The 27643-nt window shown below is 36.9% G+C and overlaps 1 protein-coding gene and 1 pseudogene across 1 annotated transcript; both read left to right on the top strand.

The window, feature by feature from the left end:
- Positions 1 to 2229: 2229 nt before the first annotated feature.
- Positions 2230 to 3177, top strand: LOC126063697 (olfactory receptor 4C16-like; annotated as a pseudogene).
- A 23533-nt stretch (positions 3178 to 26710) lies between these two features.
- LOC126063883 (olfactory receptor 4C16-like) lies at positions 26711 to 27643 on the top strand. The gene has a single exon (XM_049862397.1). The coding sequence runs from the start codon at positions 26711 to 26713 to the stop codon at positions 27641 to 27643; it is 933 nt and encodes a 310-aa protein (XP_049718354.1).

A 27643-nucleotide genomic window follows, 5' to 3' on the forward strand; every position in this document is an offset into this window, starting at 1 on the left:
GCTCATAACCACCCTATGCACAACAGAAGGAGGTACTGGTTTCTTTATCTCGAATATCTTCCTGTAGAGGAATAGGGCACAGAAATGCATCTGACTAGTTATATTTACAGTGTATAAATGAACCTGAAATTTAAAAAGTGAAAGCTCATGGAATATAATGGGTAGAGAATAGCATCTGTATATACATTTACTAAAGAAAGAGCGGAAACAATACGATAACTAAGAAAGAACAAGTTATGTAAAAGTTGACTGAATTCTAATACTGGATCGTGGTTTCTGTTTTATTTTGTGCAATTTCATTTGCCATATAATGCATTGTCCTTGAACCATATTAAAATAAGTGACCTTTTATTTAATTTTAATTACAGAAGTAATATTGTAATATAATTTCCTAATAGAGGAATCACAATATTTATAACACTAAAATTCCCTTTGTCCATTATACCCTTTCTTCCCCAGAGGTGAAGATTTCTTTCCACATCTTTCTCAATGCATTTATAAGCACACAGGTACACATAGAATCTATACAGCCTTCTATATAGTTTTTTTTCCAACATGCAAGTTATCATACTGTAATAATTTTTGTGCAGTTTATTAATTTTTAAAGTCATCAATATATCTCAGTGATTTATCCATGTTAGATGTTCACGTAGCTCCAATATTTAAACTTCTGCCTAATTTTCAATAGTAAAGCCATATTTCACATTACCTACATACTCTTACTGTTAGGTATTTAAATCATTTCTAGTTACCCCAATTTTTAGCAAGACTGCAAAGTATATCTTTTTGAATGCTTTCTGGGAATATTTCACTAGATCTCATGCTGATTTCCTAAATCATCACCAGAATTTGATATGGTCTGGTTTTTACAAAACTTACAAGTATTTCAGTGTTGTTTAATTGGCATTTCCCTGCTTTTAATAAGGCTGAGTATTTTTATATATGCTCAAATGCCAGTCATAATGTTCTTGTGTGTATTGCTTATTCAAATGCTTTGCTCTTTTGTAAAATTGTGTGGTGTTGATTGTTGTAGTTGTATGCTGTCGAGTCGGTTCTGATCCCTCCTGACAACATCCCCAAAGTATGTAAGATGCAGCCTCGCCATCCTTGCTTCTAAGGAGCATTCTGGTTGTTAGCAGTGGAGTGTTTTAACCTTGTATCACCAGGGCACCTAGATATCTTATTATAAATTTTCAAAGAATATTCATTTATGTTTATTGCATATGTCAAGTACTAAACATCATTAAGGTGTTTGAGGTAAAAATAGATTATTTAGAAGGTGCCGTTTATAGGGTTGCTATGGTCAGAACAGACTGCACAGCAGTGAGGTAAATAGGTGTTTCTTGCTCCCTTTTTCAAGCTGAAATATCTTGAATTGAGTGTTCAGTAAATGACTGGGTCATGCATTTATTGGTCCCTTAGTGGTATAAACTATTTGCAATCAACTGGTAACCTAAAGTTTCACGATTCAAACTCACTCACCACCACCATGGAAGAAAGTCCTGGTGATCTGTTTCTGCAAAAATTACATTAAAAAAAAACCCTGTGGAGCAGTTCTGCTCTGTAAGACACATGGTCTCTGTGAGGAGGATTGACTTGGTGGCAATGTTTTGTTTGTTTGTTTATATGTACATTTTAGGTAATATACATTTATATAAGTATGTATCACTAGTATGCAATACATAAATGTATGTGGAAACAAGATATTTCTTATGTGGACATGAATAGTGTGTGTTTTTACATTTATAACATTAAATTCAAAAGGGAAGACACATATATTCTAAATACTGTCTGATAAACCGACCATGCAAAACATGGGCCCCAAGGTCTATTGAATGTGAGAAAAATTAAGTAAATACATTGGAATCGTATATCCTGATTTTTTCCATATCAAATAAATCAAATTAATAAGAGCAAAAACATGTTGAAGTTAACAAGAGTTGCATATAAGAGTGATTTAGGAAAGTATCCTTCACAAGCTTTTCTGTGATTTAAAAACATCCTATGAGAAGATCATTAAAAATGAGGGTCAAAGAGGTGAAGCGACTCATTAAGACACAATAGCTAGAAATGTCCCTGATGAGAGATTTTTTTTTCAATCAAAATATCCCATAACATCACATAACACCACAAATTAATTTGCATTAAATATTTCACACTGTTGCATAGCACCATACATTAATTCCTGTATTTTTTTTTTTTTTCAGATAAACCATTTCATACTTCTACCTTCTCCTCATTCACAAAATCGTGCTGCTGAATAATAATGTGACTGAGTTCATTCTGCTTGGGCTGACACAAGATCCTGTTAAAAAGAAAATACTGTTTGTCTTTTTCTTGCTTTCCTACTTAGGGACATTGTTGGGTAACTAGCTGATTATTGTCACCATCAAGACCAGTCGGGCAATTGGGAGTCCAATGTACTTTTTCCTCTTCTACTTATCGTTATCTGACACCTGCTCCTGTACTGCCATAGCCCCTAGAGTGATTGTGGACGCCCTTCGGAAGACCATCACTATCTCTTTCAGTGACTGCATAATCCAAATCTTTTCCTTTCATTTATTTGGCTGCCTGGAAGTCTTGATCCTTATGCTGATGGCCGTTGACCGCTGTGTGGCCATCTGTAAACCCCTGCACTACATGAGCATCATGAGCCGGCGGGTCTGCAGTGTGTTGGTAGCTCTAGCCTGGGTAGCGTCCGGTGTGCATTCTTCAGTTCAGATTTTTCTGACCTTGCGTTTACCTTTCTGTGGTCCCAATGTGATTGATCACTATTTATGTGACTTGCAGCCCTTGTTGAAACTTGCCTGTACAGACACCTATGTGACCAACTTGCTACTAGTGTCCAATAGTGGGGCCCTTTGCATAATGAGTTTTGTGGTGCTGATGTTCTCCTATGTTATCATCTTGCATTCTCTGAGAAACCACAGTGCTGAAGGGAGGAGAAAAGCCCTTTCTACTTGCATCTCCCATGTCACCGTAGTCATCTTGTTCTTTGTTCCCTGTATATTTATATACACACGCCCCGCAACCACCTTCCCCATGGATAAGATGATAACTGTGTTTTATACAATTGGAACACCTTTGCTTAACCCTCTGATTTATACGTTGAGAAATGCTGAGGTGAAAAATGCCATGAAGAAGCTATGGAGCAAGAAACTGATCTCAGAAGACTGAAAAAAAAAAAAAAGATAAATGGAAATTTCAAATCCTTCTTCATAGTTTACATTGAGCAAAATTCAACAAAGCATATAACCATCTTATTGTGAATTTCATAGATTCTCATCTAGGGGAATAAGTGCTACTTTCTTCAGGAAACTGGGTAAAATTTCTTCAGGAAACTGGGTAAAATGAACACATACGCTTGTTAGTGTTGAGACAGAAGCAGGTACAAACAGATATGCCAGACCAGTTAGTTTAGATTTTTTACTACTGTCTCTCTGCCTCTCTTGGATAACTAGAACCACTTGTGGTTTTGATCTGGTATTTTTCCTGTCCTTCTTCATGTTGATTTCTGATGTCACTCCACTATTGTTGTAAAGATTTACATTCGAATCCACTCAGTAGCACTATGGAAGAAAGGCCTGATGAATCATTTCCATAAAGATTACAACCAAAAAACCCAATGGAAATGTTCTCCTCAGTAACAAATGAGGTTGCCATGAGTGGGTATCAACTTAAAGACAATAGATTTTTTGTTAGTTTGTTTTCCTATGATTACAGTTAGCCCTCTATATGCTTAATTTCCTATCCTGGTAGAATTTCTCTTTTCAAAACTGAATGTTATAATCGAGAGGATGAATTTTGGGCTTTGAAACAGAAATTTGTTATTTTACAGATAGAGAATTTTAGTGAGTTTTCAATACAATCCAAAGAACAGAATAACTTGAGTAGAGAGTATTGAAACATGTATATGAAATGTACATTTCTGTAGTGGGAATGTATACCAACTTTGTCACTATCCATCTGACACCACAGCCTCTAGTTACATAATCATTAAAAATCTAATTTCAATTTGATTTCTTATTTATATTTTTGTCCATACAGAAATTTTTGCTTATTTGACAATTCTGTATTGATTTTTTGTAGTAAATTGTATTAAAATTACTAAATTTGTATCAGTTTTATGTACTAAGAGCTTTGACATTTCTTTAGCTTGAGAAAATGCATTTCTATTTTTCTGTGTAAATATGGAACTATGGATTCTACAATGAACTATAATGACATATATACATCACTTTTTTAAATTTTTAGTTTCTGTGAACTTCAAGGTAAAATCTATCCCAAGTAGTTTACCACTGATTACAGAAGCTACAGTTTGATTCTGCTATTAATAGTTTTGCATAGTAGTAGTTTCGAGTTGGCTGACTTTTAGCTGATGTCTCCTTGTATTTCAAGGCAAGGAAAAGATAAAAAGGGACTGTGCATTTAATCCAATGTAGGTGTCTCCTCAGAAATAGTCCATCTATTATGTCTGCTGGACATGCTTTTTGTATAAACCCCTGCTACCACTGCCACCAAGTCTCTTGCAGGCAAAAATTGTGCTCTAGATCAGAGTCAAAATTTTATAATAAACATGGCAGAAGTGCAAAGAATACTGAAGATGCAGCAGCAACAAGTTTCCTTTGTTGGATACAGTGTCCTGATAGAGAAAGAAAAGGACACTGAGAGCTAAAAGTTTGTAGGGAAAAGTAATAACCATGAACCCAAAAATTATTCTGCATCTTCTTGGTTGCCTACCCTATGCAAAGGAATAGTCTTCCTTTGTCTTGATCCCATGCAATTACCTTATCTGAAGCAGTTGTCATACAATGATATTTTTTCTCACCAGAGCTTCCCCCTATATCTCGTTACTCCCACAAATTAACCAAGGGCAGTTCTCAGGAAAGCCAAAGCAATAAAGTACAATCTTTGTTCTTAGACATGATCCCGAAATATACATGGGGAATTGCAGTACCTAGCTAACATACATGGTGAGAAATGAAGAGATGCTCTACTATGGGAGTTTATCTTGGAAGTGTTAGCATATGGGGACAAAGTATAAGTGTGGAAATTGAAGAATTTTTGACATGACGGCACTCACCAATAATTTGAGATTTGGTGTCCTGCCAAGGACATCTGGAATTGACTCTTTAAATACATGTTTTAAGATCTTGTACTAGTTAGCTACCTCTGCTGTAACATATTGCCACAAATGTAGTGGTTTATAACAACACAAATTTATTATCTTAAGTCCTCTAGGTTGGAAGTCTGACGTAGGTCTCACTGAGCTAAAATCAAGGTGTCAGTATGGTTGTGTTTCTTTTGGAGGCTCTAGGCTTTTCCTGATTCTAGAGGTCACCTACATTTGTAGGCTCATGACCCCCTTCCTAAATCTTCAAAATCAGCCACATTGCATGTATTTGAGTATTCGCCCATTACTACAGCCCCCTTTCTCTTCTGCCTCTCTCTTCCACCTTTAAGGATACTTATGATTACATTCATTTTACCTGGTTAATACAGGATAATATCCTTTTCGAAAGCTAGGTGATTAGTAACCCTAATTTTGTCTGTAACCTTAATTATAGATACTTAATGGCAGTTATTATTTCTTCAGATACACATTGAAATAATAAATATTTTAGATCTAGATTGTGCCTTCTGTCTTCACTGTGCCTCCAACTGTGTTTAAGCCTTATAGACTAAGTCTTCCATTGACATTGTATCCCATAAACTTTGCCTAGAACATAACACCTATTTGTGAGCCACAGAGGTGTGAGATTGTTTTGTGATCTCAGTCTTTGTAGATATTTTCATGTATCCCATCACCCATAAGCAGCCAACCTGACAGAAGACAGTAGAGACAGGTAAATATCTACTGTGGAATTCACTCTTCTCATGGATACCTTATATACAACAGAACAAATTATTGCCCAGTCCTGCATCATCCTCACAATTACAAGCATGTTCGAGTCCATTGTTATGATTATTGTGCCAATCCATCTCACCAAGGGTCTTCCTCATCCTTGCTGGCCCTCTACTTCACCAGACATGATGTTCTTTTCCGGTAATTGAACCCTCCCGATGATATGTCCAAAGCATGCGAGTCAGACAATACCCTGTTGTAATCCATAAGGAATTCTTTGGCTTATTTTCAGAAATTGATCACCTTTCTGCCTACTCTTAGTCTATGAGCTTTGCTGAAACCTGTCCATCATGGGTAAAAGGGATGTCTCCTGGCTGTATGGAATACAGGCAGTCCCAGGATTGCAAACATGTTCCATTCCTAAATCTGTCTTTAAGTCAAATTTGTAAATAAGTCAGCTCAGTTAGGTACAGTTTGTATCTAACATCAGTTATTCAAATGTTTGTCTTATTATATAGTGTATAGTATACTTTTCAAAGCATAAAAAAAAAAAGAAACTCTTCCAGGCACCCTAAAACATCTTCAACAGAATCATACATTAATAATAAGAACGTTTTGATATTCATAGCACAATAGTGCCCACATGTTATTGTGAAGCATTTTATGTATCTCAAATTTTTAATATAATAGGCTTTACAGAGGTTGGTTCATAAGTACTGATTGTATGTAAGTTCAGTGTTCATAGCTCTGGGACCACCTATATAGTCTGGAAAATAAAATATTCCTCCCATAATCCAGTGTAAGTTTCACCCCTGCATTCAGTGAAACTTGATGCTTCAAGTTTGTAACATCTCCAGAGCTTTCTAAGTGAATTAACTTGTTTTTTTCACTATCCCGTAGTTGTAAATTCCTCCATTCTGCTAAGTCAGTTACCTACCATTATGCTTTGAAGCATGTGACAGTCTTTCAGCAACTGGTATTTCCTGTTTTGTCTAGCTTTTTTTTTTTTTTTTGGTAGGCAAATATGTATTTTTTTTTTTTTTTACTTTTATTTCACTGAAAATTTAGAAGAGAGAGGAAATAAATTTTTATGGATAGCTCACCTTGTTTAACAGAAAATACTGTTCTTTTTTTAAAGTATGAACTTACGGTTTACTTTTCTATAACACAAAGGCATAAAAAGATGAAAACAGAGTACATAATTTTACCATCTAGATGACTCTGTTGACATGAAAATATGAAGTAATGCATGCACAAGTTTTGAAAATCCAAATATTTCAAAAATGTACAAAATGAAAAAAATCTAATCTCTTTCTAGTCCTTTTGTAAAAAAAAAAAATCACTCTGAATAGTTTCTTGTTTCTCCCGTGAAGAAATAGTCATTTTTTTTTTTTATAGCCATAGGTGGAGTTCCTGGGTGGTGCAAACAGTTAAGTGCTTGGCTATTACGCAAAAGATCAGAGGTTTGAATGCATCCTCAGGAGCCTTGGAAGAAAAGCCTGGGAATCTACTTCCAAAAGATCACAGCCATTGAAACCCAATGGAAAACAATTCTACTCTGGAACATATGGGGTCACCAAGAATCAGAATGGACTCAAGGGTAACATTTTTTCTTTTTTCGATAATCAATAGTAGATAGGAATTGAGCTAGAAAATTTCTGATATAACTGTGGGGGAAAATTAGGAAGTGTGCAGCTTCATATACAAGGATTAAGTGAAAGTCTACATAATGAGCTGTGGGGTCCTTCCTCTCTCTGCTCCCAGAATTCCAGCTGAAGGCACATACTACCTCACTAATCCACCTCTACCATATGCAGATCTCGGGGTGGGGGGTCAAGGGGGAGGTTTTTACCTTTTTTTTTTTTTCAGGAGAAAATATGTGGCCTATACCATAGTGCTCAACTGCTAACTAAAAGGTCATTGGATCAAAACCACAGGCCACATCACAGACAGGAGAAAGTTGTGTCAGTCTGCTTTCATAAAAATCAAAGCCTTGGAAACCCTGTAGAGCAGTTCTACTCTGTCCTATAGGGTCGCTATGAATAGAAATCGACTCAACAGCAATGGATGTGCTTTTATTTTTTGATAAGGTTCCCAAATGTTGTCACCACACCTTTCATCCCAAGCACACTAATGTTGTGTTTAGGCCTACCACTTATTGCGTCCCTTGCATGTCTGTCAGTTTGTCATATGCGGGGGCTTGCATGTTGCTTTGAGGCTAGAAGCTATGCAACCATTATTCAATAACACGCAACCTTAACTGCCACAGTCACCACAGTGGAAAATTTTCAGCTGAGCTTCCAGGCTAAGACAAACTAGGAAGAAGGACCTGGCAATCTACTTCTGAAAAAAAGTTAGCCAGTGAAAACCCTATAAATAGTAGTGAAACATTGTCCAGTATAGTGCAGTAAGATGAGCTATGTTGGCCTGTGTTTTACTGACTATGCAAAGGCACTCAACTGTGTGTATCATAAGAAATTATGAATAACGTCCTGAAGAATGGGAATTCCAGAACACTTAATTGTGCTCATGTGGAACCTCTACAAAGAATAAGAAGCAGTTGTTCGAACAGAAAAAGGGGATACTGCATGTTTTAATATCAGGAAAGGTGTTTATCAGGTTGTATCATTTGACCATACTTATTCAATCTGTATGTTGAGCAAATAACCTGAGAAGGTGGACTACATGAAGAAGAAAGGGGCATCAGATAACAACCTGTGTTATACAGATGATGCAGCCTTGCTTGCTGAAAGTGAAAAGGACTTGAAGTACTTACTAATGAAGATCGAGAAATACAGATTCATTATGGATTATATCTCAACATAAAAAAAAAAAAAACAGCAATCCTCACAACTGGACCAATGAACAACATCATTATATACAGAGAAAACATTGAAGTTGTCCAGGATTTCACTACTTGGATTCACAATCAACACCCAGGGAAGCAGAAGTCAGGAAATCAACAGACATATGGTATTGTGCAAATCTGCTGCAAAAGACTTCTTTAAAGTGTTAAAAAGCAAAAAAGTCACTTTAAGGTCCAAGGTTTGCCTGGCCCAAGCTTCAGTGCTTTCATTCACCTCATATGCATGTGAAAGTTGGACAATGAATAAGGAAGTTTGGAGAATTGATGCTTTTGAATTATGGTGTTGGTGAAGAATATTGAATATACCATGCACTGCCAAAAGAACACACAATTGTGTCTTGTAAGAAGTACAGCAGAATGCTCCTTAAAGACAAGGATGGTGAGACTCCACCTCATATATTTTGAACCTGTTAACAAGAAAGACCAGTCCCTGGAAAAGGACGTCATGCTTGGTAAAGTAGAAGGTCAACAAAAGAGAGGAAGACCCTCCACGAGATGGATTGATGCAATGGCTGCAACAATGGGCTCAAGCATTGCATCAATTGTGATTATGGAACTGGACCAGATAATGTTTCATTCTGTTGTACATAGGGTCACTATGAGTCCAAACTGACTCGACGGTACCTAACAACCACAATAACTTATTATATAGTTCTCTACTCATTTTCTAGTAAATGTTCATCTCTAGTAAATGTTCATCTCCTATGTGCTTATCACCATGAAAGAATAGTTCTTTTACTTCTTGCATGTCATTATAAAATTACAATTGGTATTTTGGATATAATAAATCAGGTACTAGGATACGGTCAGACCTATTTAGTGATTAAAAAGAGTACGCTGATCATTTTATTTTGTAAAATCATGTTAATCATAAGAGTCCTCAAGGACTTCAGGGAAACTAGAAATTCCCTCAGGATTTTGGTAGTACTAGCGTGTTATCTCTCGTGTTCTGTGAGTTTTCACATGATTTCCCTTTTTTCTCTTACTTTTGTTGCTCTTTACTATCTTTTTTTTTTACTAACTTTATGTTCTCTGTTTCCTTAAAATGTGTGCTCACACGTGCCTTTAGTTTTCAAGACAAAGGATGTCCTTCCATGCATTCTACAAGCTTTCCCCTGTTCCTTCCAACCTATCAAGTTACCTAGTCAGAATTCTAGAGAGGAAATTTGAATAAGCTTGCTCATATAATTGAGTAAAACCAAAAAAACAAACGTGTTGATGCCGAGCCCATTCCAACTCATAGTGACCCTATAGGTCAGAGTAGAACTGCCTCAAAGAGTTTCCAATAAGCACCTGATGGATTTGAACTGCCGATATTTTCGTTAGCAGCCATAACACTTAACCACTATGCCACCAGAGTTTCCTATAATTGAGTATAGTAGACTAAATTTAAATGATTGGCCTTTTTGTGGAGTGTCTGCCCTAGTTCAGCAACAGTCCCTGGCAGAAGCCACTATGATTAGAAGGGAGGAGGAAAATGGTAAGGAATCCAAAATTTGACAAGCCGCAATGTTTGTTCAGCATTAACTCTTAACAGCCAAACATTCTGAAAATATTTCATCAGTTAATCAAAAAAAAATTCTCCATGTGTCTGTCAGTTTGTGGTAATTTAGTGGCATTCGTGTTGCTCTGAGGCAGAAAGCTATGCTACAGGGACTCAAATACCAGTAGGGTCACCCTTAGTGGACAAGTTTCAGCTGAACTTCCAGACTAAGGCAGTTTTAGAAGGACCTTTTTTTAGTGGTCTACTTCCAAAAACAAAAAAAAATTACCCTGTGAAAACCTTATGAATAGCAGCAAAACAGTGTCTGATATAATGCCACAAAATGAGCCCTCAGGCTTGAGGCCACTGAAAATATGACTGGAGAAGAGCTGCTACCTCAAGGTAGAGTAGACCTTAATGATATGGAACGATTCAAGCTTTTAGGGCTTTCATTTGCTGATGTGGCACAACTCACAATGAGAAGAAAGTTGCAATTATCCATTAATGATAGAAACATGGAATGTATGAAGTATGAATCTAGGAAAATTAGAAATCATCAAAAATGAAATGGAATGCATAATAATCTTAGCCATTAGTAAGCTGAAATGGTCTGGTATGGGACATTTCAATGAAGATGGTCTTATTTATGGTCTACTATGCCAGAATGACTAATTGAAGACGAATGGCACTGCATTCATCATCAAAAAGAATATTTTGGACTTTTGGCCAACATGGAGCCATAGACAAAAGCACCACATTGTCCCTCCACAACAAAGACCCAAAAAACTAAGTAAAACAGAGACAAACATCATTCCTGGAGCCTGAACTGCCAAATGAAGAGACAAAGAACTCAGTTAAACATCAAATGAATAAGAAGCTGAGAGAGAACAGAAAGTGAGGAGAGATACTTGCAGAGGTTCCCTATCAACTAACAGAGCACACTTTCACCATCTTGTACTCCTATCAGAAACTGGCAGACAGGGAACATGGAAAGCAGCTTCATGGAGCTCCCAGAAGGAGACAAAGCACCCAGCAACCAGCAATATATGCTTTCGCAACCCCTAAACTCTCCTCTCTGATCTATTTTTGTGCTTCCTTGCTCGCTCCAGGGGCTCGGCTGACTGGGAAGTGCAAAGTCCTTACTGCTTGGTTTCACCCCATCCCCATCAGAAATCAGCAGACAAGGAGTATAGGAGAGTGGCTTCACGAAGTTCCCAGCAGGAGACAGAGCACCTGGTAACCAGTGACATAATTTTTCCTAACCCCCACACTTCTCCTCCCCTTCTTCGGCCTCTTCTCCTTCATACTGGCCACAATTTCTTGATAGGGAGGCAACTACTTTGGTCCCAGACGACTTGGGTTCACCCAGCCCACACTTGCCTGCTCCTTGAGTGCCAACTGTCTGTTGCTGGTGTTGCTTTCTTTCCATTTCTTCTGTGACTCCCAGAACCTCACTGTACTTTCTCTAAGACACCCAGCTCCATGTCTCAGCTTTGCTTCTTCTTGAAAGGCTGTGAAGTGTTGCTTAACTGGGAACCACTTCCCCTGCTGCAATGCGATGCTGGTGGGATTGCTGGGGCTTTTTTATTTTATTTTTTATTTTGGCTTTGTTTTGCTTTTGCTTTGTTCTTTTTGTTTGTTTTCTTTTTCTTTTCATAGCTTGGAAGCCCCTTCTAGCTGTGCTACAGCTTAGGAGCCACTTTCCCAATCTGCACAGCCCCTGGGGGAATTTCTTTTTCCTTCCTTCCTTCCTTCCTTCCTTCCTTCCTTCCTTCCTTCCTTCCTTCCTTCCTTCCTTCCTTCCTTCCTTCCTTCCTTCCTTCCTTCCTTCCTTCCTTCCTTCCTTCCTTCCTCCCTCCCTCCCTCCCTCCCTCCCTCCCTCCCTCCCTCCCTCCCTCCCTCCCTCCCTCCCTCTCTCCCTTCCTTCCTTTCCTTCTTTTCTTCCATTCTTCCTTTCTTTCTTTTTTTCTCTCCTTTTTCCTTTCTGTCTGTCTTAATTTCTCAGTTCTCATCTCTCTGTACTTACGTTCTTTCCCTGTCTCCTGAATAACTGGAGTTGTATGACATCTATACCCCCTATAGCCAGGCTATACTGTGCAGCCTGGGAGCAACTTCTTCAGTCTTTGTAGCCAAACAGTTAGGACCCCTGGGGCATTTTCTTTTCCAAATTTTTATATAGTTATTTTTTTTCTTTTTTCACTCTTATTTTCAAATTTTCCTATTTGTTTCTCTCCATTTCTTAGTTTTGTATCTCTCCATTCCAACAGCAAGATCACTTTGCACTCTTTTTTTGTTTGTTTGCTTCTTTTTGGCTCCTGTTCCTCTCTGCTCTCTTTCCTCACCAGCATAGACGTGGCCTACCAGAACCTACCCAGCACTGATTCCTGGTCCACCATGTTGGCCATAGTACATGCCACAAGCAATGCATCCCAGTCACCCCCCCCCTTCAGCTGGACATGCTGTGCTGCACCGTAACAGAATGATTGGACCTGTCCATTGGACAGGGAGGTGAAAAGTATGGTGACAACAGATGAACAAACAACAAAGAATGCACAGCCCACCTGCTCAGACATAACCAAATAAAACAAAAAAGCAGGATGAAACAAACAGATCTACAATCAATAAACCAAGAAAATAAATATGGAATGTCCTAAAGACAGCAGGTAATATCAAAATATATATAAAAGCAGGACAGGAAAGTACCAGTAGGTGTCCAAAATAAAACATAAAATGACTTTCCAGTAGAAGAAAAGGCACTAGAACTGCTGACAGGGAATTCAAATCTCTCATATTCAAAGCTATCTGAGAACGAAGCAAAAAGCAGGCAAAAATGAGAAAAATAGAAAAATTTATGGAAAAGGCAGACAAATGCACGGAAAACACAGTCAAAAAAATGGAAGAATTTAGGAAAATAATACAGGAAAAATACAAAAATAAATTCTCGACTAGAAACCATACAAAAACAAAAATTAGAAATTCAAAAGATAAACAACAAAATTTCAGAAATAGACAGCATCACAGAAGGGCCGAGGAGCAGGTTTGAAATGATAGAAGACAAGATCTGTGAAATTGAATACATACACTTGGATACAACTCTGAGGAAAATTCTGGAAAAAGAATGAAGAAAAATGCAGAAACCCTGAGAATTATCTGGGATATAATCAAAAGCAAAAATTTTCAAGTGATGAGAGTTCCAGAAGAGGGGGAGAAAATGGAAAACACAGAGAGAAGCACTGCAGAATTGCCAACAGAAAGCTTCCCTGATATCATGAAAGATGAAAAGATGACCATTCAAGAAGCTCAATGAACCCCATATAGGACAGACCCCAAAAGAAAATCACCAAGGCAAATCATAATGACACTTGCTAAAACCAAAGACAAAGAAAAAATCCTGAGAGTAGCTACAGAAAAACAAAAAGTCACATACAGAAGAGAAACAATAAGATTAAGCGCTTATTATTCAGCAGAAACCTTGCAGAGAAGAAGGCAATGGAATGACATAAAAACTTGAAAGAAAAAAACTGCCATCCAAGTACAAAATACCCTACAAAACTCTTGTTCAAATATGAAGGTGAAATGAGGATGTTTCCAGATTAACAGAAATTAAGGGTATATGTAAAAAAAGAACAAAACTTAAAGGAATTATTAAAAGGAATCCTTCAGTCTGAAAACAAACAGCATCAGACCACAGTTTGAATCTAGTATGCAAAACTGTACTAGCCAGATACAAACCTAGGAAACAAACTCTGAAGGACTATCCAAAACCAAAAGAAATGCAACAGGGAACCAGAGACTTTAATCTGTAAATGACAACAACGTCAGAACAATAAAAGAGGAAATAACCAGTGTAGTTATAGAATTTTCAAACAGAAAGGAAGCCAAGGCGATACCAAGTAATAATAGGCTGGTTCAAACCTGGGAAGATAAGGGTCAATTTCCAGGTAAACAGAAAGAAAGTTAACAAACCTACTCATCAAAGTGAAGAAGAAAAACATAAAGTCTCAATAAAAACAAAATCTACAAAACCAAAAGAAATGAAAAAAAAAAATCCACAAACAAAAGGAACTCAGCACAGGAGAGTAAGAGGGGAAAAAAAAAATCTGTTAGCACCACAAAAAAAGCACTACAAAATGACAGCAATAAACTTACACCTATCAATAATTACACTGAATGTAAATAGCCTAAATGCACACATAAAGAGACAGAGAGTGACCGAATGGATTAAAAAACAGGATCCATTCTGCTAGAGACACAGCTTAGAAACAAAGGCAGAAAAAAGGACCGAAAAAAAATATATTAAGCAAATAACTACCAAAAAGAAGGAGTGGCAATGCTAATCTCAGATAAAATAGACTTTAATACAAAATCCACCATAAAAGACAAAGAAGGGCACCATATAATGATTAAAGGGATGACCCATCATGAAGACTTAACCGTAACAAACATCTACACACCCAATGACAGGGCTTCAAATTTCATACAACAAACTCTAACAGCACTGAAAAGAGAAAGTGACAGTTTCACAATAATGGTAGGAAATTTCAACACACTCATCTAGGTAAAGGACAGAACATCTAGAAAGAAACTCAACAAAGATACAAAAGTTCTGAAGGCCACAATCAGCCAACTTGAGCTCATAGATATATATAGAACACTCCATCTAACAGCTGCAAAGTACACATTCTTTTCCAACACATAAGGAATGTTCTACAGAATAGACTACATCTTCAGTCACAGAGCAACCCTCAACAAAATCCAAAACACTGTAATAATTCAAAGTATCTTCTATGACCACAATACCATCAAAGTAGAAATTAACAATGGGAGGAGCAAGGAAAAAAAAAAGCTATTACATCGAAACTAAATAACGCACTTCTTAAAACCCTTGAGTAATAGATGATATCAGAGATAAAATCAAAAAATTCCTAGAATCAAATGAGAATGAAAACACATTATACCAAAACCTTTGAGACACAAAGGCAGGCCTCAGAAGTCAGTTTATAGCAATAGACACACACATTAAAAAAGAAGAAAGGGACAAAATCAAAACATAAACCACACAACTTGAGCAAATACAAAGAGAACATCAAAACAACCCCACAGCCACCGGAAGAAAGGGAGTAATAAAGATCAGAGTGGAAATAAATGAAATAGACAAACACACACACACACACAATAGAAAGAATCAACAAAACCAAAAGTTGGTTCTTTGAAAGGATCAACAAAATTGCAAACCACCAGCAAAACTGACAAAAAAATACCGGACAGGATGCAAATAATCCAAATAAAAAAATGAAATGGGGGACATTACAACAGACCAAGCGAAATAAAAAGGATTATAACAGAGTATTATGAAAAACTATACTCTAAAATATTTGAAACCTAGAGGAAATGGATGCATTTCTAGAAACACACTACCTGCACAAACTTACACAAAATGATGTTGAAAATTTGAATACAACCATAACAAGAGTAGAGACTGAAAAGGTAATGAAAAACTCCCAACAAAAAAGCCCTGACCCAGATGGCTTCCCTTGAGATTTCTACCAAACATTCAGAGAAGAGCTTACACGAGTACTACTCAAACAATTTCAGAATGTAGAAAAGGAAGTGATACTTCTGAATTCATTCTTTGAAGCCAGCATAGCCCTGACACCAAAACCAGGCAAAGACACCACACGCAAAAAAGAAAATTACAGACCAATATCTCTCGTGAATGTAGATGCAAAAGTTCTCAATGAAGTTCTAGCCAAGAGAATTCAACAGCATATTAACATATAATACACCATGACCAAGTAAGATTCATGTCAGTTATGCAAGGATAGTTCAACATTAGAAAATCAATCAATGTAATCCACCACATAAAAGGAAAGAAAAAAATTAGATGATCATCTCCATCAATGCAGAAAAGACATTCGACAAAGTCCCAAACCCATTCCTGATAAAAACTCTCCATTAATAGGTATAGAAGGGAAACTTCTCGACATCATAAAGGCCCTCTATGCAAAACCTATGGCCAACATCATTCTTAATGGAGAGAGGATGAAAACATTCCCCTTGAGAACAGAAATAAGAAAAGGACACTTTTTAACATCACTCCTATTTAACATTGTGCTGGAAGACCTAGCTAGAGCAATAAGGCAAGAAACAGAAATAAAGGGCATCCAAACTGGTAGTGAAGAAGTTAAAATGTCCCAATTTACAAATAATATGATGCTATACATAGAAAACCCAAAAGACTCCACAAGACAACTACTGAAACTAATAGAAAGATTCAGCAGAGGAGCAGGATACAAAATAAACATACAAAAACCAGCTGGATTCCTAAACACCAATAAAGAGAACAATGAAAAGTAAATAAGGAAAACAATACCATATATATATAAAAAAAATGTATAATAGCCCCTAAAAAAAAAAAAAAAAAGGAATAAATCTAACAGAGGATATAAAAGACTTATAGCAAGGAAACTGCAAAACACTGATGCAAGAACCAAGACAGATCTACATTAATGGAAAAACATACCATGCTCATGAACAAGTAGACTCAACATCGTGAAAATGACAAATCTACCCAAAGCAATTTATGAATACAATGCAATCCCAATCCAAATATCAACAACATTCTTTAAAAGATGGAAAAAACTTATTGTTAACTTTATATGGAAAGGGAAGAATCCCCAGATAAGTAAAGCAATACTGAAGAAGAGGAATAAACAAGGAGGACTCATACTACCTGACCTCAGAACCTACTATATAGCTGTGGTAGTCGAAACAGCATGGTAGTGGTACAATGACAGATACATTGACCAGTAGAACAGAATTGAGAACTCTGATGTAAATTCATTCACCTATGGTCACCTGACCTTCCACAAGGGCCCAAAGACCATCAAATGGGGAGAACAAAAAAAAAACAGTCTTTTTAACAAATGGTGCTGGACAAACAGGGTGTCCATCTGAAAAAAAATGAAACAGGACCGACATCTAATACCATATACAAAAACTAATTCAAAATGGATAGAAGACCTAAATATAAAGCCAAAATCTACGAAGTTTATAGAAGGAAATATAGGATCAATGCTAGAGGCACAACTGTATGGCATTAACAGGATACAAACCACAACAAACAACATGGAAGCTCCAGACAATAAGCTAGGTAACCAGGATCTTCTAAACACTAAACACTTATGCTCATCAAAAGACTTCACAAACAGAGTAAAATGAGAACCCTCAGAATGGGAAAACATTTTGGCTATTACAAATCAGACAAAGGTCTAATCTCTAAAATCTACAAGAAAACCCAACACCCCTACAACAAAAAGACTAATTAAAAAATGGGCAAAGGAAATGAACAGACACTTCACAAAAGAAGCCATTCAAATGGCCAACAAACACACGAGGAAGTGCTCAAGACCCCTAACCATTAGAGAAATGCTAATCAAACTGATGATGAGATACCATCTCTCCCTGGCATTACTTGCATGAATCAAAAAAACAGGAAATAACGAATATTGGAGAGGCTGCTGGAAGATCAGAAATCTTATACACTGCTGGTGGGAATGCAAAATGATACAACCATTTTGGAAAATGATATGGCACTTCCTTAGAAAGCTAGAAACAGAAATACCATATGATCCGGAAACCCCATTCCTAGGAATATATTCTAGAGAAATAAATGTTGTCACATAAATAGACACATGCACTCCCATGTTCACTGCAGAATTGTTCACAATAGTAAAAAGATGGAAACAACCTAGATGCCCGTCAACAGGTGAACAGATAAACAAACTGTGGTACATACGCACAATGGAGTATTACACAATAAAGAACACCAATGAAACTGTGAAGCATCTCATAACATGGATGAATCTAGAGGGCATTATGCTGAGTGAAATAAATCAATCACAAAAAGGCAAATACTGTATGAGACCATTACTATGAAAACTTTTACACACATAAAAAAAATAACCTTTTATGTTTACAAGGGAGGGGAAGGGTGGAGACCGAAAACACTAAATACACAATAGAGAAGAGGTAACTTTGGCAAAGGGTAAGGCACTACATAATACTGGGGAACCCAGCACAACTTGTACAAGGCAAGGACATGGAAGCTCCATAGACACATCCAAACTCCTTAAGGGACTGAATTGCTGGCCTGAGGGCTGTAGGGACTATGGTCTCAGGGAACATCCAGCTTAATTGGCATAATATAATTTAAAAAGAAAATGTTCTACATTCTACATTGGTGAGTAGTGCCTGGGGTCTTGAAAGACTGTAAGCGGCCCTCTAGGATACTCCACTGGTCTCACTCCTTGTGGAACAAAGAAGAATGAAACTCAAGATACAAGGTTAAGATAACCACATCTACAACAGCCTCTACCAGACTAAGTTCCATACAACTAGACGTTGCCTGGCTAGCACCACTGACTGCTCTAACAGGGATTATAATAGACGGTTCAGGATAGAGCTGGGGATAAATGTAGAACAAAATTCTAACTCAAAAAGAAAGACCAGACTTGCTGGCCTGACAGAGGCTGGAGAATCCCTGAGAGTATGGCCCCCGGACACCCTTTCAACTCAGTAATGAAGTCACTCCTGAGGTCTTCCCTTCAGCCAAAGATTGGACAGGCCCATAAAATAAAACAAGACTAAAGGGACACACCAGCCCTGGGGCAAGGACGAGAAACCAGAAGGTGTCAGGTAAGCTGGTAATAGTGTACCCAAGGTTGAGAAGAGAGAGAGTGTTGACATGTCATAGCCTTGTTAACCAATGTCATAAACAGTATGTGTACTAACTGTTTAAAGAGAAACTAGTTTGTTCCGTAAACCTCCATCTCTGGAATAGATTTGAGTTATTGAACACTTATGACCAAAGACCAGACGAGTTGTGGAATGACATCAAGGACTTCATACATGAAGAAATCAAGAGGCCATTAAAAGACAGGAAAGAAAGAAAAGAGCAAAATGTATGTCTGAACAGGCTCTGAAAACTGCTCTTGAATGTAGAGAAGTTAAAGGGCATGGAAGAAATGATGACGTAAAAGAGCTGAAAAGAAGATTTCAAAGGGGAGCAGGAGAAGACAAAGTAAAGTATTATAATGATATGTGCAAAGACCTGAAGATAGAAAATCAAAAGGGCAGAACACACTTGGTATTTCTCAAGCTGAAGGAACTGAAGAAAAAATTCAGTTCTCGAGTTGCAATTTTGAAGGATTCTATGGGCAAAATAATGACTAGCACAGGAAGTATCAAATAGAGATAGAAGAATACACAGGAACACTGTACCAAAACAGAGTTGGTCGACTTTCAAACATTTCATGAGGTAGCATATGATCGAGAAACAATGGTAGTGAAGGAAGAAGCTTAAGCTACGCTGAAAACAATGGCAAAAAAGAAGGCTCCAGGAAGGAAGGAGTACCAATTGAGATGCTCAACAAACCGATGCAGCACTGGAAGTGCTCACGCATCTATGCCAAGAAATTTGGAAGACAGCTACCTGGCAAACAGATAGGAAGAAATCCATATTTATGCCTAGTCCAAAGAAAGGTGATTCAACGGAATGTGGAAATTATGGAACAATATCATTAATATTACCAAAACCCATTGCTGTCTAGCCAAATCTGACACATAGGGACCCTATAGGACAGAGTAGAACTTCCCCTTGGAGTTTCCAAGGAGTGGCTGGTGGATTCAAATTGCTGACCTTTTGATTAGTAGCCTTAGCTCTTAACCACTGAGCCACTCACATGCAAGTTAAATATTGCTGAAGATCATCCAAAAGCGGTTGATGCAGTACCTGGACAGGGAACTGCCAGAAGTTCAAGCCAGAATTCAGAAGAGGATGTGGAACGAGGAATATCTTTGCTTATGTCAAATGGATCCTGGGACAAAATAGTGAATGCTGAAAAGAAGCTTACATGTGTTTTATTGTCTGTGCAAAGGCATTTGACTGTGTGGATCATAGCCAATTATGGATAACATTACAAAGAATGGAAATTCCAGAACACTTAATTAAGCTCACAGGGAAACCAGACATAGAGCAAGAGGCAGTTGTTGGAACAGAAAAAGAGAATACTTCATGGTTTGAAGTCAGGAAATGTGTGTGGTCAGGATTGTATCCTTTGACCGCACTTATTCAATCTGAATGCTTAGCAAAAAATCCTAGAAGCTGGGCTATTTGAAAAAGAACAGAACATCAGGACTATAGGAAGACTCTTTAACAACCTGGGCATTATGCAGATGACACAACCTTGCTTGCTGAAAGTGAAGAGGACTTGAAGAAATTACTGATGAAGATCAAAGACTATGGCCTTCAGTATGGATTATGCACCAACATCAAAAAAACAAAAATGCTCACAACTGGACCATTAAACAATATCATAAAAAACGGAGAAAAGTTTGAAGTTGTCAAGGATTTTGTTTTACTTGTGTACACAAAGAAGACCCAAGGAAGCAGCAGTCAAGAAATCAAAACACACTTTGCATTGAGCAAATCTGCTGCTGCAAAAAAAAACTCTTTAAAGAGTTAAAAAGCAAAGATGTCACTTTAAGGACTAAAGTGTGCCTGATCCTTTTTTTATTTTATTTTTTTTGATCCAAGCCGTATTGTTTTCAGTGGCCTGTAATGCTTGCAAAAGCTGGACTATGAATATGGAAGACCAATTAAGATTTGATTCCTTTCAACTGTGGTGCTGGCAAAAATATTAAATATGCCGTGGACCAAAAGAAGAATGAAAAAATCTGTCTTGGAAGCAGCACAACCACAATGCTCCTTAGAAAGGAAGGATGATGTGACTATGACTCACGTAAGTTGGATATGCTATCAGGAGGGACAAGTCCCTGGAGAAGGACATCCCCTTCAGCACAGTAAGTGTCAGAGAAAAAGAGGAAGACTCTCAAGAGGTGGATTGATAGTGGCTACAACAATGGGCTCAAACATAACAAGACTGTGAGGATGGCGCAGGAGCGGGCAGTGTTTTCTTCTGCTGTACATAGAATCTCTGTGAGTCAGATCCCACTTGAAGGCACCTAACAACAAAATAACAGCAACAATAAAAAAATCTACCTAGTCGTGTCATGTTTGCTAAGGTCAATTTGTTCCCTTTGAGTTTTCAATATTCTTTTTCTAAAACCTTAACAATTTTCTTCTATTGAGTTGATACATCTTGGAATTGGAATATTCCATATTCAGATTTTTTAAAAAAAAATTATCTTAGCCCTTGGGTTTGAAAAAAATATTTCAAAGTGTTCCTTCCACCTTAAATTTATATGTTTTCCCTAAAATGGATGCTATTGTACTGTAACAAATATCATTCAATTTGTCGTAGTGAGCTGCCTTGCAGTAAGCCCCCACACAGAGTGGATAGGATGCTGCCTGGTCCTGCGTCATTCCCATGAGGGCTTAACAGACTGAATCATTACAGACTGAATCATCTGGCTCGTTTTCAGAAATAGGTCACCAGGCCTTTCTTCCTAGTCCGTATTAATCTGAATGATTCCCTAAAATCTGGTCAGTATCATAGCAATATTCAATTTTCAAGCCTCCACTGAGAAATGAGGTGCGTTGACCAGAAATCAAACCAGTGTATCTCACATGGAAGATAAGAATTCTACTGCTCAGTCACAAAGGTCTACCCTCACACCAACCAGGATGTCTATAATAATAATTATAAAGGAAAATAACAAGCGCATTTAACTTTGACATTATTTGCATTAAAAAAGCAAAATAAATACAATACAAATAAATTATTGGCCTTGGTAATTTAAGCAGAGAAATACTCTTAATAAATTTAATGACTGCATTAGGGTTTATTCCCTGCATAGAGCTAGATAAGGCTATTTTATTTTTTTAAATTTTTTGGTCATTAGTCTTAAAACCTATGCTAAATATGTAACATTGTACATTTGATGCAATTTAAATGAATTTAAGAAATCACATTTAAAAGCCAAGAGAATAAAGAAGTTAAATAACAACAGTAACAACAGCAAAAAGAGTTTATTTTTCCTAGTCTTATCCAAGACCTACCATAGGGAATACCTGTGGGATTGCACTCAGCTTCCTGAAGTGCCTTTAAATGCTCCTCATTTTTTTTTTAATGCTTTCAGCGCAGCTCCTCCAGGAGTCCCCAGACCCCCTGCACTTAGAGAACTGGCCCTCCCTGCTCACTGCTGTATTGAAACAAAGAAAGCAAAATGTTCAGCTGGGTCTGACATTTTCCTGCAGTTTTGTAACATAGTTCTCATTATGACTAAATATAAAGTTAGTTTTTTGATATATTTCTTTTAAACATAATTTTACATCTAGATATCAAGCATGAAGATTTTTTCACTTATTTTTTTTTGAAGAAGTGTATTTATTATTTTGATAGTGTTTTTCCTGTATGCTGTCATGAGTTCAGAAACTCAAGAACATTCCTTCAAATATTGATTGGAATTGTCAGATAATATGCATGTGAGTTCCTTCCCTTTCTTTCCCTTTCCTTTTCTTCTCTCTTCTTTTCTTCCTTTTTTTGCATAGCTGAATCCATTTAAAGCTACTTGAATATCCATAGAATCTATACTTAAAATAATATTCTACTATGAATGCTTGGAAAGTATATTTGCTAATTATATTTTACAATCTTTAGATTCTTCTAATTTTGGTCACAGTTGGAAATTTTTATTAGTTTACAAGTCAAAGTAAAGACACCTATTCTAACGGAAAATTAACCATGGGAATGGTATCTTGAAATCCTGGCTCCTACTTGGGGCTGTTTGGTGCTGGGACAAGAGGCTAAGAGAAACTGTGGAACGCTTTTTACTCTACTTCAGATAGAATACCCAGAAAACCCAGTGCCATTGAGTTGATTCCGACTCATAGCGACCCTACAGGACAGAGTAGACCTGCCCCATAGAGTTTCCAAGGAGTGCCTGGCGGATTCGAACTGCCGGCCCTTTGGTTAGCAGCAGTAGCACTTAACCACTACACCACTCAGAAAGAATAGCAATGCTAAAAAGCTCTGTATATGTGAATACATTGTCAAATGGTTGAACATTAAAAGCAGTAAGCAGAGTAAAAAATAGTAAGGGAATGATGAAAATATTAATTGATAATTTTGATTAATTAATTGATTTAGTAAAACACTTGATTAATAAAAATTAATTCTTAGTGGCTGGAAGATTTCACAAAGACTGTACTTCCTCATTTACAGGTGAGAAAATAGATGCCCACAGAGTGATCATAATAGTACCTACATACCTACCTACCTACCTAGTGGTTGTGAAGCCTGTTCCTACTCATAACCACCCTATGAACAACAGAATGAAATATTGGTTTCTTTATCTCAAATATCTTCCTGTGTAGGAATAGGGGACAGAAATGCATTTGGCTAGTTATATTTCCATTTTATATGAACCTGAAATTCAAATAGTGAAAGCTCATGGAATATAATGGGTAGAGAATAGCATCTGTATATACATTTACTAAAGAAAGAGAGGAAACAATAGGATAACTAAGAACAAGTTATGTGAAAGTTCACAGAATTCTGCTACTGGATTGTGGCTTCTGTTTTATTTCGTGTATTTCATTCACTATATAATGCACTCTTCTTAAAACCGTATTAAAATTAATGAACTTTTAATTACAGAAATAATGTTGTAATATAATCTCCTAATAGAGGAATCACAATATTTATAACACTAAAATTCCCTTTGTCCATCACGCCCTTTCTTCCCCAGAGGTAAAGATCTCCTTCCACATCTTTTTCAGTGCATTTATAAGACACAGGTACACAAAGAATCTAACTAGCATTCTAGTTTTTCTTTTTTCCAACATGCAAGTTATCATACTGTGATAATTTTTGTGCAGTTTATTAATTTTTAGTCATCAATATATCTCAGTGATTTATCCATGTTAGATGCTCATATAGCTCCAATATTTAAACTTCTGCCTAATTTTCAATAGTAAAGCCATAGTTCACATTATCTACATACTCTTACTGTTAGGTATTTAAATCATTTCCAGTTGTCCCAATTTTTAGCAAGGCTGCAATGTGTATACCCTTCTGAATGCTTTCTGGGGGTATTTCACTAGATCTCATGCTGATTTCCTAAATCATCATCAGAATTTGATATGGTCTGGTTTTTACAAAACTTACGAGTTTTTCAGTGTTGTTTAATTGGCACTTCCCTGATTTTGATGAAGTTGAGTATTTTTATATATGCTCAATGGCCAGTAATAATATACTTGTGTGTATTGCTCATTCAAATGCTTTGCTCTTTTGTAAAATTGTGTGGTGGTGGTTGTTGCAGTTGTATGCCACCAACCATTCATTTAGCAGCTGAGCACTAAACCAATGTGCCTACAGGGTTACTTAAAATTGGGTTACTAATCTTTGTATTATTGATTTGTAGGAGGTATAAATACTTGATCCCATTCCACTAGTTTTTAAAACTCTTTGTTCATATTGAGTTTTGTTATAAAGAGGTTTTAATGTATTACAATTTTCTTTATGAATTTGCTACCCTAAAATATAGTTATTTTTCCAATATCCTTTTCTAGTTTGGTCTGATACATTTTTATCTTTCAGCCATCTGGAATATATAGTTTTTCTGAATAATAAGGTAGTTATTTTTTTTTTTAATGGAGATTCAAATTCCTAACATCAGTTACTGAAAAGTCCATTATTTCTCATTAACATGAAATATAAAACAGAGAATAAATGTTCATATATTTATGCTTGTGTTTATTGACTGTCTGATCCTATACCAACTGCCTGGTGTGCCTAGTGGCAACCCATACTCCTACTGCCCCAGATCTAAAATGTTTAAGCAAAAATCTGAATTGTGAAACATGAGCTATTAAACAATTGTCTTCTCTCTTTTAATTTGGAAATGTAAGCTCTAAGAGGTGTTTTTCAGAAATTGGAAGAAAAAAATAGAAATGGAGATATTTGAGATACCTTATTCCAAACTCATCAACATCGAGCCAACTCCAGCTCATAGTGACATAATAGCACAGAGTAGTATAGGGTATGCAAAGCTGTAAGTCTTAGGGAAGCGGACTGCCACATCTTTCGCCCAAGGAGTGGCTGGTGGGTTTGAACTACCAATCTTTTGTTTAGTTGTTGTTGTTAGGTGTGGTCGAGTCAGTTCCAACTCACAGCAACCCTGCGTGGCACAGAAGGAAACACTGCCTGGTCCTGCGCCATCCTTACAATCATTGTTATGCTCGAGCACACTGTTGCAGCCACTGTGTCAATCCATCTCATTTAGGGTCTTCCTCTTTTCTGATGACCCTGTACTTTACCAAGCATGATGTTCTTCTCCAGTGACTGATGCTTTCTGACAACATGCCCAAAGTATTTAAGATGCAGCCTCACCATCCTTGCTTCTAAGGAACATTCTGGTTGTTAGCAGAGGAGTCCTTTAACCATGTACCACCAGGGCACCTAGATATCTTATTACAAATTTTCAAAGAATATTCATTTATGCTTATTGCAATATGTCAAGTACTAAACATCATTAAGGTGTCTGAGGTAAAAATAGATTATTTAGAAGGTGCCGTTTATAGGGTTGCTATGGTCAGAACAGACTCCACAGCAATGAGGTAAATAGGTGTTTCTTGCTCCCTTTTTCAGGTGGAATAACTCAAAATGAGTGTTCAGTAAATGACTTGGTCGTATATTTATTGGTCTCTGAATGATGTAAATGGTTTGCACTCTACTAGTAACCTAAAGGTTCACAACTCAAACCTATTGTCCACCACCATGGAAGAAAGTACTGGTGATCTGTTTCTGTGAAAATTACATCCAGAAAAACCCTATGGAGTAGTTCTATTCCGTAAGACATGTGGTCTCCATCAGTAGAATTGGCTTGGTGGCAATGTTTTTATTTTTTTTGTTTTGTTTACTTTTTTATATATTTATAAGTAATATACATTTATAAAAGTATGCATCACTAATATGTAATACATAAATATATGTGGAAATAAGATACTATTTATGTGGACATGAATAGTGCGTGACTTTATAACATTAAATTCAAAAAGGAAGACAAATATATCCTAAATACTGTCTGATAAACTGACCATGCAAAACGTGGGCCCCAAGGTCTACTGAACGAGAAAAAAATTAAGTAAATAATAGATTGGCATCATATATCCTGATTTTTTAGTTATCATGTAAATCAAATTAATAAGAGCAAGAAGCATCTTAAAGTTAACAAGGAGTCGCATTTTAAGAGTGATTTAGGAAAGTATCCTTCATAAGCTTATTTGAGATTTAAGATCACCCTAGGAAGAGGTCGTTAAAAATTGAGGAACAAATAGGTGACATGATTCATTAAGAAACAACAGCTAGAACATCCCTGATATGGAATATTTATTTTTGCTCGTAATATCCCATAACATCACATAGCACCACAAATTAATTTGCTTAAAATATTTCACATTGTTGCATAGCGCAATACATTAATTCCTGTATTTTTTCTTTTTTTCAGGTAAACAATTTCACACTTATACCTTCTCCTCATTCACAAAATCATGCTGCCGAATAATAATGTGACTGAGTTCATTCTGCTTGGGCTGACACAAGATCCTGTTAAAAAGAAATTAGTGTTTACCTTTTTCTTGCTTTTCTACTTAGGGACATTGTTGGGTAACTCGTTGATTATTGTTACCATCAGGACCAGTCGGGCACTTGGGAGTCCGATGTACTTTTTTCTTTTCTACTTATCCTTATCTGATACCTGCTTCTCCACTTCCATAGCCCCTAGAATGATTGTGGATGCCCTTCTGAAGAATAACACCATCTCTTTTAATGAGTGCATGATCCAAATCTTTTCACTTCATTTCTTTGGCTGCCTGGAGATCTTGATCCTTGTGCTGATGGCTGTTGACCGCTATGTGGCCATCTGTAAACCCCTGAACTACATGAGTATCATGACCCAGTGGGTCTGCAGTGTGTTGGTATCTATAGCCTGGGTAGTGTCGTGTGTACATTCTTCAGTTCAGATTTTTCTGACCTTGAGTTTACCTTTCTGTGGTCCCAATGTGATTGATCACTATTTATGTGATTTGCAGCCCTTGTTGAAACTTGCCTGTACAGACACCTATGTGACCAATCTACTACTGGTGTCCAATAGTGGAGCCCTTTGCACAACGAGTTTTGTCATGCTGACGTTCTCCTATGTTATTATCTTGCATTCTCTGAGAAACCACAGTGCTGAAGGGAGGAGAAAAGCCCTTTCCACCTGCATCTCCCATATTGTCGTAGTCATCTTGTTCTTTGTTCCCTGTATATTTATATATACACGCCCCGCAACCACCTTCCCCATGGATAAGATGATAACTGTGTTTTATACAATTGGAACTCCTTTGCTTAACCCTCTGATTTATACGCTGAGAAATGCTGAGGTGAAAAATGCCATGAGGAAGCTATGGAGTAAGAGATTGATTTCAGAAGACCAAAGATAA

The sequence above is a fragment of the Elephas maximus genome, chromosome 20 (genome assembly GCF_024166365.1).
Source record: "Elephas maximus indicus isolate mEleMax1 chromosome 20, mEleMax1 primary haplotype, whole genome shotgun sequence".
In the NCBI taxonomy this organism is placed as follows: domain Eukaryota; kingdom Metazoa; phylum Chordata; class Mammalia; order Proboscidea; family Elephantidae; genus Elephas; species Elephas maximus.